Source organism: Equus przewalskii, chromosome 16 (assembly GCF_037783145.1).
Source record: "Equus przewalskii isolate Varuska chromosome 16, EquPr2, whole genome shotgun sequence".
In the NCBI taxonomy this organism is placed as follows: Eukaryota; Metazoa; Chordata; class Mammalia; order Perissodactyla; family Equidae; genus Equus; species Equus przewalskii.
In genome coordinates, this window is record NC_091846.1 from 16132438 (window position 1) to 16149851 (window position 17414).

At 33.6% G+C, this 17414-nt stretch overlaps 1 protein-coding gene across 6 annotated transcripts in view; it reads right to left on the reverse strand.

Moving 5' to 3' along the window:
- Positions 1-16834, reverse strand: part of POSTN (periostin) — a 33282-nt gene extending 16448 nt beyond the window's left edge. For 5 of the 6 annotated variants that reach the window (XM_070578773.1, XM_070578768.1, XM_070578771.1 and 2 more), the window contains exons 1-11: positions 16502-16756; positions 15104-15202; positions 10614-10678; positions 8749-8906; positions 6890-7054; positions 5864-6014; positions 5199-5336; positions 3873-4085; positions 3168-3302; positions 1872-2020; positions 557-693 (exon numbers count right to left, since the gene is read on the reverse strand). In XM_070578773.1, the coding sequence (XP_070434874.1) occupies positions 557-693; positions 1872-2020; positions 3168-3302; positions 3873-4085; positions 5199-5336; positions 5864-6014; positions 6890-7054; positions 8749-8906; positions 10614-10678; positions 15104-15202; positions 16502-16620 (1529 nt within the window). In that variant the 5' untranslated portion in view covers positions 16621-16756. Of the gene's footprint in view, positions 1-556; positions 694-1871; positions 2021-3167; positions 3303-3872; positions 4086-5198; positions 5337-5863; positions 6015-6889; positions 7055-8748; positions 8907-10613; positions 10679-15103; positions 15203-16501 lie in introns of all 6 variants that reach the window. The other variant, XM_070578772.1, reaches the window with a different exon arrangement.
- Positions 16835-17414: the final 580 nt, after the last annotated feature.

Consider the following 17414-nt stretch of genomic DNA (forward strand, 5'->3'; position numbering starts at 1 on the left):
AGCTCCAGGTATGCTCACCCACAACATATGGAATAGACCAGAAGCCATGTATTGTGGAAAGCATGAGAAAATTGCTCATACATTTTCATTTGTTTCAAGTGCAATTTACCTGTTAAGAAAGTTTTATCATGGAGAAATTATTTAAATATACATATGATTTTTAGATTTCCTAAATTCTGTTTTCATCCTATAAAAAACTTGATGAGGTCACACTTTATAACAAAATAGAAGCATGTTTTTTTCATCTAATATTTCACAAAATAGTATTTGTTAGTATACACTATCATTTCTTAGAAACTTAATTATAAGAAAATTTGCAAGGAGTAGTTCAGTCTATGAGATTTTTTTTCACTCACCAAATCATATTATGTTGCACCAGGAAGTGAAATAAATGGCATTAACGAACAGATTTCAATTTTGAAAACGTCTGCATGGACTTGCTCTAAATTCTATTCTCAGCGATACTGAATACTGAATGCCTTTTGGAAACTAACTGTGAAACAAAAATACACCAATTGCTCTCATTCTTCTGTGGAAGTGAAACCAATAAGCTTACCTAAAGCGCTTATCTTGTTTTAATTTTTCATGGAGGGATTTCTCTGCTGGTTTGATGATCTCTCGGAATATGTGAATGGCACCGTTTCTTCCTTGCTTGCTTCCTCTCACCATGCATGAATTTTCAATGCAGACAGCCTAGCAAAGAAAAGGAAGATTCAGCTGTTCCTTACTTGAAACTTTCTATGTGGAGTAGCTACATAAGTCAATTTCTGGATGGGCTCTCCCAAGAAGTCACCTGACCTCAAAAGCCAGAAGAAACGGTTTCTGTCCTCTGCTTTTAAGGTCTTGTACTCTAACCTCACTCTTCTATATAACCTGGTTTTCTTCTACTAGCCAAGCCTCCCTATGTATCAGGCAGGCAGTTTTGTCAGTCAATAACAAAAATTCCGTATAATTCCGCGTCTACATTTTCCATTATTCCTCTCTTGGTTCTAACCATTCTTCCAGACCCTCTTTGGGAAACTTTAACCCTTTAACTCTTTAGGACCTTCTTTAACCACAAAGTTTCCTGACTTCGGTGTCTCTTGTGATCTTCACAAATATTTACTATGTTTTCTTTACCATAAAAACCCTATCAATTATAAGTCAAACTATTGAACAAATATAATATTTATGTACATAATTTAGAGGGCAGCCCATTTTCTGCCTCATTTAAAATGTGTGTCTTGGACGTGGGGAACTACAGTGATCAGCTGCTGTGAGTCATATTCGGTTCTAATGCTTGACTTCCTATGAAATCTTTTAGCTGTAGCTGAAAGTGTTGCCTGGAAGGAAACTGAACAGCACCGCTGGTCCCACTGTAATTTTGATAAGCAATATTTCTAGAAATTTCCCTTGGATAAAGTACATTAGAATCATTTTATAGAGTCCAGAAATCTTTAAGTGTCTATAAAATTTTATCCTGAAAGTCATTAAAAGATATTCAGTTGCTGAATGGTGATCTTATAGTAAAAGATCATCCTAAATATTTGATTCAATGTAAAAATTACCTTGTAAACTGTAAAGTACTCTGTAAGTCAAAAGCTTATTTTAAAGGAGTTTTAGTGACTTCTGGAATTGAAATAATTAATGCTTTAGAACATAAAGTTATTTATAATGAAACAAAGGCAAATTATCTGAATTATTAATAGATAGCACTTTTTGTGTACTTTCCTCAAAGACTTTTCACACAAGTTACTCAGTTCCCTGATCTTCCTATGAATATTTACAACTGAAAACCCATTAATAAAATTCTAAGAAATGTTTGTTGTAACAGCATTCTTTGACAAGTGCGTGGCCAACGTGGGTATTTTATCTTATTCTGATTCACTTACTGTACGATACACGAAGACTCTGAGCTGTTTGCCTCCAATGGTCTCGAGCTTTTGTCCATTGTAAAGCTCATTAAGGCCAACTTTTACTTTCAATATGTGATTCTGCAGAATTAATTTAAGAAGGCGCTGATCCATGCTCAGAGTGTCATCTATAAATAAATTCATCAAGAAAGAGTATTATTTTATTCAGAAAGCATTAAAGTTTCTCCTGGTAAGAGAAAATCACAAAAATGGATAATGCCTAATACTATTGATATTATGCATTCTGCACTTATGTAATATACGTCAACTAAGTGCTCAAGGCCAGGAATTCTGTGCACCAATTTGAACTCTACGAGCTCTTCCATCAGATAGCTATAACATGATTCCAAGCAGTCCAAACAATAGGTTTCATCTCTATGAGGGCTACATAGTGTTATGTGGTCATTAGCAAAAGTTAAACTCTAGTGCTTGCAAGGATTTTTCTTCTGAGAATTTGATGTCCATTGGTCACATGGAAGACTACTGACAAATCATTTGTAAATATATTTTTGTTACTGGAGAGAAAATCAGGGCACATAACACCTTAAATGTGGGATGATGTCAACATATGTGTACATAATTATTACAAAAAGGGGAAACAACATTTCTAGGAATTTGAATTTTTTATTAATAATTTTCTATATCACAGTTTGGATTTGGAAAAACACAAAAAAGTGATCCTTACTTATGTTTTTAATTACTAAATTTTGCCTAAAATTTTAAATATGTCTTCCTGAAATCAGTTTTCTGGAAAAAGTGGCAGGTTGAATTAATCTGAACACTGTCTTTGGCTAGCAGCTACTAGGTAAAACACTGAAAATAACAGCTCCCATCATGATCCAGAAGTGTATAACAGTTTCTTGTTTTTTATTTATTTATAATTTGACACCTTACTTTCAAATTCTGAGATGCAAAATATACCTATTTATACCTAAATATTATTATATTGGTATTTAATAAACAAATTGCATTTATTTTTCTTAAGAACTACTAATATATCCATATGTGTGCTGGAAATATGATTAGAATTTCAGAATAACTGAAGACTCCTTATCACAAACTTTCACTCCCTGTAGGCTATTATCTATTATAATGAAATGTTTTGAAAGGAAAGACATTTTAATGGAGACTACATAGTGCTAAGATATGTGCAACCAATGAAGAACTAATCAACGTCTCATCAAATATCCATTATTTCTTACTTCAAACAATCATGGTGAAGAAAAAAGGTGTGTGGAAGAGGGGAGAGCAGGAATGACAGCATCCAGTACATACCAGAAAATGCATTATTCACAGGTGCCAGCAAAGTATATTCTCCATCAGGCCTCAGAGCAGATGCCAAGCCTAATTGGGCCACAAGGTCTGTGAAAGTGGTTTGCTGATTTCCAGCCAGCTCAATAACTTGTTTGGCTGTAAAATAAACCATCACCATCCGAACAATGTCATCATTGTTATTATCATCATCATGAAATTAGTAAATCAATTCCTGGCTGTTGCCTATAAGCTATTGGCTGCACTGGCAATGTGCCCTTCCCTAGCTAAGAGTTCCACCTTTCCTTTTTTGGGGTTGATAACCACAAAGAATTTCAGAAGGAAAATAACTTTCTGTCTTCTTTCTTTCTGTTTTCTTTAATTCTCAATTGCTCCCCTTGTTTGTCTCTATTCTTGGAAGTGCCATAGCTCTTTCATTCATCCAAATCTGACCATGTGGTTATAGCTTTCCTCCCATTTTCAAGAAAAACTCTGGCACTGTGAGAACTTTTATAAGTATTAAGTGTTAGAAATCCTGGAAAGCCAAATTTCCATGCACGGAATGCCCATGCCTACACAGACCACTTCTTTAGTACTCAACTCACTATTTATTTTGTGTTTATGCTTCACATGTCATTCTTTATATGACATTTATTTTTTATGGACTTACTCTTGAGGCATCATAATTGGTAACAATAGTAAACAGAAGAATACGAAACTGTTGCTCACCAGAATCAGGAATTAGGACTTGATCAATCAAATGGATAACACCATTATTTGTCACAATATCTTTTTTGTTCACCATTTTGATTCCATTTACTGTTATGCTGTCACCATCACAACCTATCTCAATTGTGTTTCCTTCCAGAGTCTCAAAGACTGCTCCTCCCATGATAGCCTCAGAACACTGGAGAGTATTTAAAATGTGGTACTTCATGAGAGCTAGAGGATAAAAAAAAGAGCAAACTTGGATCAAGGGGAATAAATAACATTTGACTCTCAAAAGACGTGTTTTACTGTAGAACTAAGTACTCCTGAGAAATACAATACATATATAAGGCTTAAGGATCAACTGAGGGATTTTAAATTCTGTTTATGTTCTAGGAACATTTTTTCCCATCAACTATACACTAGAAGTAGCTCAGCTCGGTAGGAAGTAAGAAGCAGAGAAGATCAGCTTCATGAAATGATTTGTGTAGTTCCAGAAAATATTTTAAATCATATTGCCACTGTCATAAGAAAGAAATTTCTGATGTGAAAGCAAAAAGAATGGCTCCTCTCAGAAGGCCTGTAGTGTTTGTTAGTGATACCTATTCCAAAACACTGCAGCTGTATCTTGCACTGGCTGCTCATAACAGAATAACTGTACATAATTCGTAAAGAGGTTAATAGAGGCTGAGAGTAAGACAAACATCTAGAAAGTAGCCAAAATAAAGCTAATTTCTTGAAGGACATCTGAAAGGATCTATGCCTTAACCATATTACATCTATATCCTCATCTTCAAAATCTCTCATCTTAAATGTTTAAATGGTATCTTGGGATAGACTGAGTGAGTACACTGTGCTAGTCACAATGTAAAATCTATTTGAAAAAAGAAAGGGACACTGGAAAGAAGCCAAAATCTATGTATATCAATAAATAATGGCCCAACAGAACCATGCAATTTTCTCAACTCAATTATAACTTTCATCATAAATTTAGAATTAAACATTGCATAATATGTATACGAATTAAAATTTGATGACCTAATACTTCTTTTCAACAGTTTCTAATCCTTTTTAACGTCTGCTGCTTGTTTACTTGAAAACAATACACAAGAATGTGATCATTAGGATATTCTTATTATTTAATTATTTTAATTAATTATTTGATTACTCTGCCTACTCTTTCAAGGACTTTGCTTTTTAAGATTTTTATTGTCCACCTCAGAACAAGAGTTTTTCTTTGCCTTTGCTTATCAAAGCTGGTAATATTGGCACGGCTTAATCTCTTTTTCATTTCCTTTCCTTCTTGGAATTCTGGGAGGCTTCTCAAAAAGGAAGACATTTTGGTACCTTCCGAAGCCACTTTGTCTCCCATGATCCTTTCTAAGACACCTCGTGGAAGTTTCTCAAAAGCCTCATTGGTGGGAGCAAAGAGTGTGAAGTGACCATCTCTTCCCAGGGCCTCCAAAATATCAGATGTGATGGCAGCTGCCTGAAACACAAATGTGCTTTTTAGAGGCTTGCACATTGCAAATCTAAAAGATAATTACAACACACTTAGCTTAGGCTGACATGAGGGAGTTCCTTCTATAGAAAACTATGGAAGTTTGCTCCCTTATTAGATCTTTAAAACATTACTTTTTGGCGCAACCAGTTACGTCTTTTCCAACTCTCCTCAAATCGTCTTTGTAAGAATGGGAATTCTGCCAACATTTGTGTGACTGTAGCAATACCCAGCACTACATTTAGTAACTTAGATGGGCACGTTATAAAAGCACTAAATACACTACAGTCACATAACTAAACGTCTTTAGCTCTCACGTCCACATAAATAATATTATCTCGTATGAGGAGATAATTTCTTCCATGTAAAATGAAAATCTTTTCATTTCAAGAAATACGTTTGTTACATTTCTTCCGGATTGGTTTAATAACATTCTTATTGTTCTCAGATTCTGACAGGGAAACTGGGGGAATTTCAATGATCCAAGACAAATTGCTGTTCCTTCTTGTACTTGCCCTGAATGATGAGAGGTCATCTTCTGCTTCAATGAAGTCTTGAATAGAGGTACCAATTTGTGTAAGGACACGGTCAATGACATGCACAACGCCATTTGTTGCAATCTGGTTCCCATGGATGATTCGAGCACAGTTAACAGTGACAACCTATAATTATTTGGGAAAATCAAAGTACAGAAATTAGAGCTATTCACTAACCACTGAGAGAGTAAGCCCACTCCCTATTTTTCATTTAGACTAGTGAATGTGACATGAAGGAACTGGCATTCTGAAGATAAATGCTGAGGATGAAGATTTACATATTTCTCTGTCTAAAAAAGAAACTAAGAGAAAACAGAACAAGTTAAGAACCCAAGTCCAGTTCCACTTAACACATCTAGAAACATGAGGCAAAAGCATTTTTTCATTTGTATTATTGCTTTGATTCCGTTCTTTCTTTCATAGAGACAGTCATAAATTATATAAAGAGGAATAGCGAATTACATAAAGAAGTCTAATGAGTCATAAAGTAAGTTCTGGGAAAGAGAAACAAACAGTTATTGCATAAATATGATCAATTCTAGTCCACTGACTTCCTAAAAATTCCTTCATCACTGACCCTTTTTGTCCCTGGAATTTGACTGTTGACCTTGTTGGAAGTTTCCCACAAAAACTCTTATCTAAACCCACAAGAATCTAAATCAGTGTAGTAGCCAGAGGGTGAATAAAGGAATACTCATTCTCTGATTACTCTTTAATAAATTCTTGTTTATTATTTTTTTCCAACACATCAACTACTAAAATTTCCTTTCTTAGAATATCTAAGTGTACTATCAATGAACTATCAATTTCATTTATTCTCACAGATGTTGTAGAAATCAGTCACTGGATTAGAAATTTCCAAGCCCTGGCTGTGGGGATAAATCATGAGATGGTACTTATATTCACTAACATCTGATCATTTGTTGACATTATATAAAAGGTATAGAAACAAATTAAGGGCAATATTACTCAGAAATGTAATTTTTATTATTGAAACTTACCCCATTAGTATAATGGTTAATGAAAAGCCCCAAATTGTTATACATTGAAGGAACAATCATGCCATTTTTCAAGTCCTTGGTCAGCATTCTCTTATTAACCATGTGGCTATGTAAAGCATTCAATAATTCAACATTTACATTGCTTTCCAAACCTCTACGGATATCCTAGGAAAAATTGAAATGATAGAAGTTTATTTAAGTGTGATTTATTATTAAGATTCTTATAATCCCTCTATTTCTACTCTCTTGTTACTTTCTCATTGTGTTATCTATATCGTCAATCAAATTGACACAAATTTAAAATTATATTATTTCAATTGATTAAGAAATTCTGTAAGTTCAGGTACCCAGTTAAGTGTCTTGAATCTGATAGAGTACTTGGGCATTTTTAAAGACAAAATGCTTTTTTTAAATGAATATATTGGTGAAGAGACAATCTATGTAATGTAAAGGCTTAGGGGGATTATGCAATTATCAGACATTTAAAATATTTTGAGTAGTAAATAAAACAAAAATGGCATTATATTTATGTACAACATTTGAGTTTTAACAAATATTTTATGTTTATTCCAAAGCAAATTCAAGAAATCAGTCATCCTATACCTTTTTATTTATCTAATATCATAAGTAGTGGGCTTTAGGAAGCTTAATCTGGTGATAACGCGTAGCACAAATGAGAGTATTAAGAAGATGAGACATGAGGTGTGGGTGACTACCAGTGGTTTGTAAGAATTGGAGAGACGGGAGGTAAGGATTACTTACAATTTTCATGTCTAACCACTGGGGCTGGTACTGCCAGATAGAAAAGGCAACAGGAAAGCAGTTGTTTATGGGAAGAAAGAAAATGGCATACGTTTTAGATAACTTTTTGTTTAAAGATGCAGATGGTGCATCCAAGGAGAAATATTAAGATGGATATTAGAAACATTCTCCTGGGGTTCGAAGGAGAACAAGCACAAGACACACAGATTTCATGGTTAAAGGCACTAAAGTGGTAGCTGAAGGCATCAGAAGTGCATATAAAGAACAGAGTCTGGTTCTTGGAAGAGACCTTAAGAAGACCCATTTTAAGGTAAGGAAGGGGAGGAGTCAGAAAAAGGAATCAGAAAAGGTCATTAGAAATGTGGTCAAAGACAACCAGAAGAGAGTTCTATAAAGCAAGCAATAAAGCATACAGTTAATATAGCAAGACGATATCTAGAGAATCTGCCTAAGTTTTACTACATATTGTTTTACTCCAGTAGTAATTAACAATTTATCTTCATATCAAGTAGAAAGTGGGAATATATTTCTATACCAGTTTTACAGATTTGGAAATTGAGTCATAATTTAGTGTGCTGTAAATTAGATCACACACAAAAGCTCTGAAAATCAAATGCACTGCTTACAACACTTTATTTAAATATCCACATCCATGTTTATAAATCTGTCAATGTCTGAACAGCCGTATATAATTAAAATAATAATTATATCTATATAGTATAGCTTGTAACAAATTTTTAAATTCCACTTGGCTTCTTCACTTACCTTTCTATTAGATATGTCATCTAAAATTAAATAGATTTCTTCACAGTCAAAAAAGAAAGAAGAAAGGAGTAAAATAGAATAATGATAAGTGCCTGTAACACTCTTGGTTTGCCTGTCTTTTCTTAGTCTATAAACATGCTTCAGAGTTAGTCCATTCATGGATGGATTAAAATGCTTTACTCCTTACCCTCCATAACTCATCCTTTTATGTATCCTCATATATGTACAATAGAAAGGTATGAAATTTCTTTTAATTTACAAGTTAATAAATCAATTAAAATGAAATAACAGTAACAACAAAAATAATTATATTAATAAAAACAATGAATTACAGGATCCAAGTTGTCCCAAGCCTCATTACTCGGTGCGAAGTAAGTGAAGGACCCTTTTCCTTCGATCTCTTCTCTCAATTTTGAGACATCAGAATAGCCCTGCGTCGTGGTGGCCCCCACAATGCCCAGAGTACCATAAACATGGTCAATAGGCAAAACTGAAATAATGAAGAAATGAATAAGCACTTAGGATAATATTCCAAGAGGATTATTTCACAATCATGTAAACTTTACACTAAGTTCCCAATACATTTAACTGATAATTTTAGCAATAAAATTTTATGAATTGTCAATTTTATATGGAAGTTACCTTTTGAGTGCTAAATAATAAAATACTACTGAAAACTACTATTTCATATATCCTTTGTGTTGAATTTTAAATTATCATCCTGGTTTACTGGTTTAACATTTAATCTATTTAGGTGTCAATCCTACTATGTCAATAATAGTTCAATTATACTTATCAGTAAATATCTCTGATTATTTCACTAAAAAAAAAAGATTCTCTTCATTTCTTACTGAGAATGGTGAAAGTAATATTCTTTTTCATGTTGGCTTAACGTTCCTAACTAATATAATACTAATATAATATAATATATATAGGAATATGATTTTTATAGTTTTGGGTCCCTAAAAGAAATACGTAGATCTGCTTCTTTTCATCATAACTTTAGGAAGGAAATAGATTAAAGCATCTAACACTTCCAGAATATCTCTCCTGAACTTCAGAAGAAAGATTACTGTGTGACTATCAACCTGAAGGTTATTGCAGCCACCTTATTTTTTTCTGACCCTATCTGATTTGAAAATGAGTACGATTGGATAATATCATAGGAGAAATGGTTATTATATTTGTAAATATACCGAGCCTAGGTGACACAATTAATCAATTAAATTATAGAATTAGGATTTTAAAAGACCCAAAAAGGCAGGGAAAATGACTTAAAATTAATAGCTTAAATGTAACAGAGTTCCATGTAAGTCCTTTGCCTAAGCTGAAAAATTAAATCCTAGAGAAAGACCTGACTTGATAGTAATTATGTAAAAAAGATCTATAATCAATTTTAATTGACTGCAAATTCAATGTGAGCTAATGATATGACATGGTTACCCATGACATTAACCAAAGCTCAGTGGCCCAAAAAGGTGAGCTATTTGTCTTGCTATTCTCTCACCTGCTTGGATCTACATGGATTACACACAACAGTCTGGGATCATATTTAAAAAAGATGACTGGATTAAAGACTATGGGTTGGTGTTCACAACGGTGAGGGCTCCAAAGTCTATATGCCCAGAAGGACTGCCATTAATTAGCCCAGAGAAGAGGAGATTCTGTTGGGGAGGAGAGGGTAGCTGGAAGGAAGGTGTGATGATTGGTGTTAAATATCTGGATGGCTGTCATGTCAAAGAGGAAATAAATGAATTATTTTTTTCTCTAGTTGCCAGAGTTATAAGAAATCAGCTTTCAGTGTGAGGAACATTATAAAATCAGAGCTGTTCAGTTAGAGAAGATGATGTTTTGCCGAGCAGTCAGCTCCATGTTTCTAGACAAGTTCAAACAGAGGGATTTTGTAGAGGGGATGTTTGTTCTTGATGGAAAGTTGAACTCATTTAAATTTATGACTCAGCTTCTGTTGTATTTTCCAGCACCCAGTGTATCAGAAGTATGTTTTAATGCCTTATCACCTTAATAAATTCATGATTAGTATCAAGATATGGGGGGGTATGTCTTGGATTTATCATGGTTCTAAATGTGGTCACCTGCACACTTGCGCACACATGCACTTGGCTTCTCTACAAGCTACCTCAACTTTTTTCTGCATAGAAGATAAGTTCCTCATTTAATTCAGCAATTGAAATTTTACCTGCTGGGCAACCTTTCATTCCTTCCATTCTCATATAGCCAGGGCAACATTCATATAACACAGTCCTGTACATCGGAAGAAAATTAATATTAAAATGGAAAACTACATAGAACATCTTTGACATAAACTTAGCACAACATATCACTTATCACCATGGTTTATTGAGAATCTAAAAACCATTTTTTTTCTGACCCCAGGGTACTTATATTAGTTTGATTTTTCTCTATAGCCTCAAGGCATGGTGGAAAAGTTCCAGAATATTGAGCCAGAAGAATGAAGTTTTGTTCCCCAGTTCCACTACTTAGTAGGTATGTGATCTTGAGCAAGTCATTCAACAAATTTGAGTCTAAGTTTCCCCGACTGTTTAACATGGATGTAGCAGCTACAACACTTACTCGCGGGGTAGTTGTGAATCTCAAATAAAACAATGCAAACTATAAATAGCTAGAAATGTCCATTAGTCTAAGGTTATTAGAAACTAGAAACATCAGGAGATACAGTAACCTATTCCAACTAATAAAATGCTATCCCATTCCTAACTAAAATGCTATTTTTGGCCTGAATGGCCAGTAGAGTTGTTAATTTGATCATATTAAAGACCACCATTAAAATCTTCTATTTATTTTTATAAAATTGGAAAAGATAATTTAAATGTTTGTTTCAAGTTATTAGAATATAATATTCAAGAAAATGCTACACTGTTCAAAATTGACAAGGTGTGTTATTATCTACAGGCAATAATTAACTAAGGCAACAGACCAGAAATGGTTTGTCTTGCTTCGTTCAAGCAAACAAGGATATGTCCAAAATAACTGTGTCTAATTTACTACATTTTGAGGGACAATAGCAACCTGAAATTGCCTGTATAATTGCTTCCCTTTTCCACTTTATAAAAAATATAATCCTATCTTCATTTTATCAAATTGTATTTGAAATTTTCTGGACTTCCTTAGCATCTAGCAGAGGTGGTATTTTTAACTAAAATTTTAAATAATACTTTATTTCCTTTCAGTAGACATATGAAGATGAATTTATCAAACATTTGGAAATAGGGGAAACATCACAATCAAAGAGTAAATACAGACCATTTTGTAATTTTAATTGATGAGCTCCATGACATACAAGCTTAGTACAATCATTTAGATATTAATTATCTTGCAATTCTGTAATCAAATATACATTAGCTAGTTTGGACATTATTGCTTTCTAGCTTTTATCTAGTTATGATAATTTTACTTAAGAAGTATGAATGAATGAAAGAATTTGGACATATTAGAAGAAATATCACCAACAATAAGAACAAAATAACTTTTCCTTGGTATGATAAAAATTACAATAAGAGCAAATTTTCAATAAGTGGAGTTTTTAATGGTACACGATATGATCTTATATAATTAAAAAAATAAATAAGCTTTCCAGATTGAAGTCGGGTCCCTTAATTGATTATCCATGATTTGTGGTCCTGCTTGTGACCTTGGATTCCTATTTGTCTATTTTCTTAATGTAAATTTTAAAACCACAATGTAATGTTGTTTATAGATAGATGTATATAGGTAATAAAATATGAAAAGATAAATGAGAAAAAAGTTCCTGTATGGACTGTTGGCTTAAGGATAGTCAATAGATAAAAAGATAGAGACAAAATTGTGAGAAATGCCAATTTCAAATTGTTCTCTAATTTTAAAATAATTTCATACACAACCTATATGGGACCTTTATGTAAATATGGCCCCTGAAATAATTTTATTTACATAGATCCTCAAAAAAAAATTTGAATATTTGGATGCCAAGGGATTGATTAAGAATTGTTTATACTTTAGCTTTAGCACATATTGTAAACAATTAAAAAGTGAGATACATAGTTTTCAGGTTAGGACTGATAATCCTTGAAGTCAAATAGCGAATAGAGGAGGAAATGGTTAATGTAATAAAAATTTCTATAACAAATGCTAATATAACCCAAAGATGAGCCTTAACGTAGAGAATTAATGTGCCAGATGGGATAAAATTTCAAAACAGTCAATTGCAATTTCCACTGATAGTTGAACAGTATGATTCTCTGAGTTAATGTTTTAAAAACAAAAAAGTGGTTTTTTTCAGGAGAACTTTTATGCTACAAAAACTCAAAGTTCCCATGTGGTCAGTAGGACAAAACAAGAGCAAAGATAAAACCCTTACTATGCACATCTCTGAAAGTCAGACATTTATCTTCGTTTTCTGAATAGTGCCTAAAATCTCATGAAAATGTCACTGACATTCTTTAAAGGAAGTTTGCAAAACACTCTGTTACCAGGCCAATATCTATGGTGAGAAATATCTTAAACCTAGAAAACTTCATGTTTTTCATTAGACCTGCACAGTTACTTCCCCTGAATCCCCAAAGCAATTGTTCAACCAGAAGAGAAACATTTCTGTCAACAGATGCGTAAAGTCATAAAGATATCTTTGGAAATTTTAGCAGCTGCTAGCAGATGGCAAATCTGGCATTCTTCTTGTCAATATTATTGATTTCTTTGGTTATTTGAAAGTAGCAACTATCATTTACATTTATTTCAGAGCACAGATGTAAATGTGTTTGTGAAAATGAAGCTACTTGGGGGAAATAAGCTAATATAATTAAACAAAGGAGACATTGTTCTATTTCTGGTAAAAAGCCAGACTTCCAAGCAGGGATTTTTTCTTTTAATGGAAAGCTAGAAAGAATCTTGGCATGTGCTTTGTACGAGCCTTGGTGTCTCTAATATATTTATATCGTTAAAGTAAGATTATATCACACTTCCTGAACTTCCAGGAAGGATGTAATAAAGATTTCACCTAAGTATTTCAGAGAGTGAGTCCTTCCTTATGTGGTTGGTGTGAATTCCAAATATGCCTTATGGTAACCAAGAATAGTAAGAACAAAGGGAGGAGAATCCACAGCCGTGGTGTTCCCAACTGGGGCCTGGCCTGCGGCATGGCCAAGATCACTGCAACCACTGAATTATATGCTAATTGTGTGAATGACTCAAGTCTGGGAAATGTCTGCAAACTCGGACAAAATAGTAATAATGTCCAAGTCAAAAAGGAACATCAGTTGGAACTCTGTAAAGCCAATGAGTGGGAAGGGACAGCAATGTCCTGTGGTGTTCTAGACTTGGTTACCATGGGGAGGTATGGTCCAGCTAAGGTTATGCCTTGAATACTTGATCCTTATTTGGAAATAAAGATAGTCTTTTGCATTTAAATAGGCATCTGCTCACAACCCCTTTTTCATCTACATATGTCCGTTTGTTTAAAATAGTTTAAATTTAAGGACAACTGATATTGAGAGTTGGAGTTACTTAGCAATTTTATATTCATCAATGCGCTCTACTTTCAGAAACTCTGCAAGTACCAAATCCATATATCCTAGGTAAAGAAACAAAGACACCAAGAGGTTAAATGATTCCGTATTTAGTATTTGTACCAGTATTATTGTTAGGAATAAATTTTTAGCAATCCTCCAATCCTTCCACCCTATTTAGGACAATGGAAGTTTAATGACGTGCTCAGCAGATTCTCCTTCAGACACTCTCGTTCTCAGGTTTCCCTCATGGAGGATGGGGTCCAAACTAATAGGAAGCAAGGAGGAGCCATTTCCTCTGTTTTCTTGAGTGAGGAGGACATCTCTCACCTTTTTGATTTAGTAACTTATTCTGTCTGTGACTCAGCTCCTTCATTTTAAAATGAAGAATTTGGACCACATGAGAAGTTTTCAAACTTTATATGCCCAGAATTGTATTTTTTATCAGTATTTATTGATAATTAACATGTCCATCAAGTAACAAAAAATGTTCTCCAATTTTAAATCAGTTAGTGAAATATATAACTAAGTTAATAGTAACTACCTCTTTGCCTATTGAAATAGTAATTACAGTGGTAGACTTTATCACCTTTGTAGACCCGTGGGGATCTGACAGTTTGGAATGGGATGACTGGATTAGACGAAGAGATGAAATTTAAGTCCTTACCAACTTTAAGCCTTGATGAAAACTCTGAGATACACTGGAGTACTTTAGATAATTTGCAGTTTGAGGCAAATATTAATTTGTGCCTCAAAACCCCTGATATTTCAGATCAATTTGTTCTTTTGGCCTATTTTTTAAATATAATGAGGAAACTGAGGCATAGTTAATTGACTTGCCTCAGATAAAAGAGGGCCAAATCAGGAGTAGAAGTGACAGTCAGTCTGCACACTGATTCTTCACCAAATCACATTGCCATGTGGTTTGCCTTGTTGGACCTCTACGACACATAGATTCAAGGATAATGAGAGTTCCACCAGTATAGGGAGAAATGCAGAAAAAATTTCTTTATTCATGCATGTGATCCTTTTTTTTTAAGAGAAAACAAAAAGAACCTCCTAATTTTGGAGAGTATTTTCAAGAAAAACAGTGCCTATGCCCAAGGAAAAGCATAGACATCATGATGGTGTCTTTGGAACTGGCACATAAAGAAAATATGAGACTTACGTTTTCTTTCCACAGATGGCACCTTGATACCAGTTTCTACATGTGCTGAAGTATTTCTTTTTGGTGCCCAGAATTTGTTGAAGGGCACAGACATTTGGGCTGGAAGATAGAGGGAAGGAAAGAAAATTAACATCCTAATGATGACTATTTTTTCATATCTACAGGTCAGATGGTAAAAGAAAAAAACGTTAACATATGGATTCAATTTTCAAGGAGGTGATTCTAATCTTGCACAAATCTGATTCTTGATCTGATCCTCCTGAATCACTGGAAAAACTAAAGTCTATGGGAGAGAAAGAGAGAGAAAATTATACATCCCTGAGAGTAAAACACCAGTGTTTCAAAAGTTCATCTAATAGAAATATTCAAGCAGCATTAAGTTTAACATAATTTTGTTCTCATGTGTCTTACTACTTTTAACAATAGATAACCCACTAATCCTTTTTAAGCCAAACGTGTGCTCATTTTGGATGTGGGGATCCTTTTAGGGTTCTCTGGAACAACGAAGGATGAGAGAGCAAGAGACAAGTTGTACTATGTCCAAAGAAACTATATTCTGTAATTTTCTAGGTAAGTAATCACAGAAGTAAATGGCTGTTAAAATTAAACTAAATAATATGGTTGCACAATAATATGGTTTTCTTTGAATGGAAGCAATAGATCAGAACATCCTCTGCCAGAATTTTAAGTGTTTTTTTCTCTCTTAAAGAGATAGAAGACTTATTTGCATTGTAAGGCAAGGGAGCTTTTGAACATCATGAAAATCCCTCTGAGACATACGAAGAAGAGCCAAGATTCATTTAAAAAGAAATTATAAATGATTGGTTAAGTTACTAAATTGTGTCTGATAATCTTAAAAATGTTGTTATAGTTGAATTTATTCTATGAAATATAAATTGTTTTTCTCAATTTTATAGTATGTAAAATTTAAAAGCATTCTTAAACGCTTCAAAGAATTCAGAGAACTAGTTAACATTACCCATTATTTAACTTTCATACATAAATCAAATTTTTCCTAACATCCTGTGAGATATTTCAAAGCTGTTTATGTAATGAAAGCCACTAACCATAGATTCTCTAGTTTTGAAAACCTCATTCCAGATTTTTGGGAGGAAATTAAAACATAAGTAAACTGAATCATAAGGAAATGCCCTGTTAAATTTTTAAAATTAGAATAAAATTATATAATGTTTCATAAAAAGCAATTATACGTATTTGACAATAATCTTAAATTTTAAAATGCATATATAAATCACACAATACTCATTTTTTCTATTTCTTATTACTTTCTAATAAGTAGCAAAAACCCTGAGATATATATAAAGAACTTTCTGTATACTTGCACAAACACCATGCTAAGGCAAAAAAAAGTTTCATAAAACCAAACCACCAACTTACCCTTGATCCCGGCCCCTGATACGGCTATGAGCCAGGATCTTGTCATAATGGCCATTGGCGTTTGCAGGGTTAACAGCAAACAGCAAGAGGAGAGAAAATATGGGTAAGAAAGGAATCATCTTTAGTCTCTCCGTTGGAGTTAGTTCACGAAGAGAACTGGCAGTGGGCTTTGGAGAGCTCAGAGTTTATATACATGTGAGGGCTGTGGGAGGGAGCACTGTATCAACCTGGGAATCTGAACTCTCTCCAAAAAACATCAGCAACTTCCAGCTGCCAGCTAAAATCCACTTTTGTCAGTTATGTTTACTGAACACATTGAGCCTCTTTTTCTTCTCGTTATGAAGAAGATATTTATTTTTATATTATTTATATTCCTCTTTATTTTTAATAACTGAGTCATTGTATGTTCATACTTCAGTTTTATTCTTTTGTAATTGAGAGGTTTTTTTTAAATGGGAAATGATTCTGTTTGGGTTGTAAGGAATATTCTGTAATCAGTCTCTTTCAGAGTGCATGTCCCTGAGCTCAATGAGATCATGATTTCATCTTATCACATCTTTTCACATTCAGTTCACATCAGAACCGAAAGATTATTATTCTTCATGAGAAAATAAAGGTAGATGTAAGTTTGATAATTACATGGGAGTAACGGCTATTGATTAAAAACAAATGTTGAATAGAATACATTGAAAGTTTGCACAAAATGTGGAATAATTCTAACTTGCTGATGAAACATGTAGAAGAAACCACCTTTTCCTTGCAATCTTGCTAAACTGGGGAGATAGCTCCCATTTCTCTTCTCTTTTCAAATATCAAAGAATAGATAGCGTTAATATAAATCTAGTCCCGGCAAGTTTCTCTAACTTCTGAAATGAAGCAAACAAGAGAAACATTTGTGTCTCATTGTTTTTTC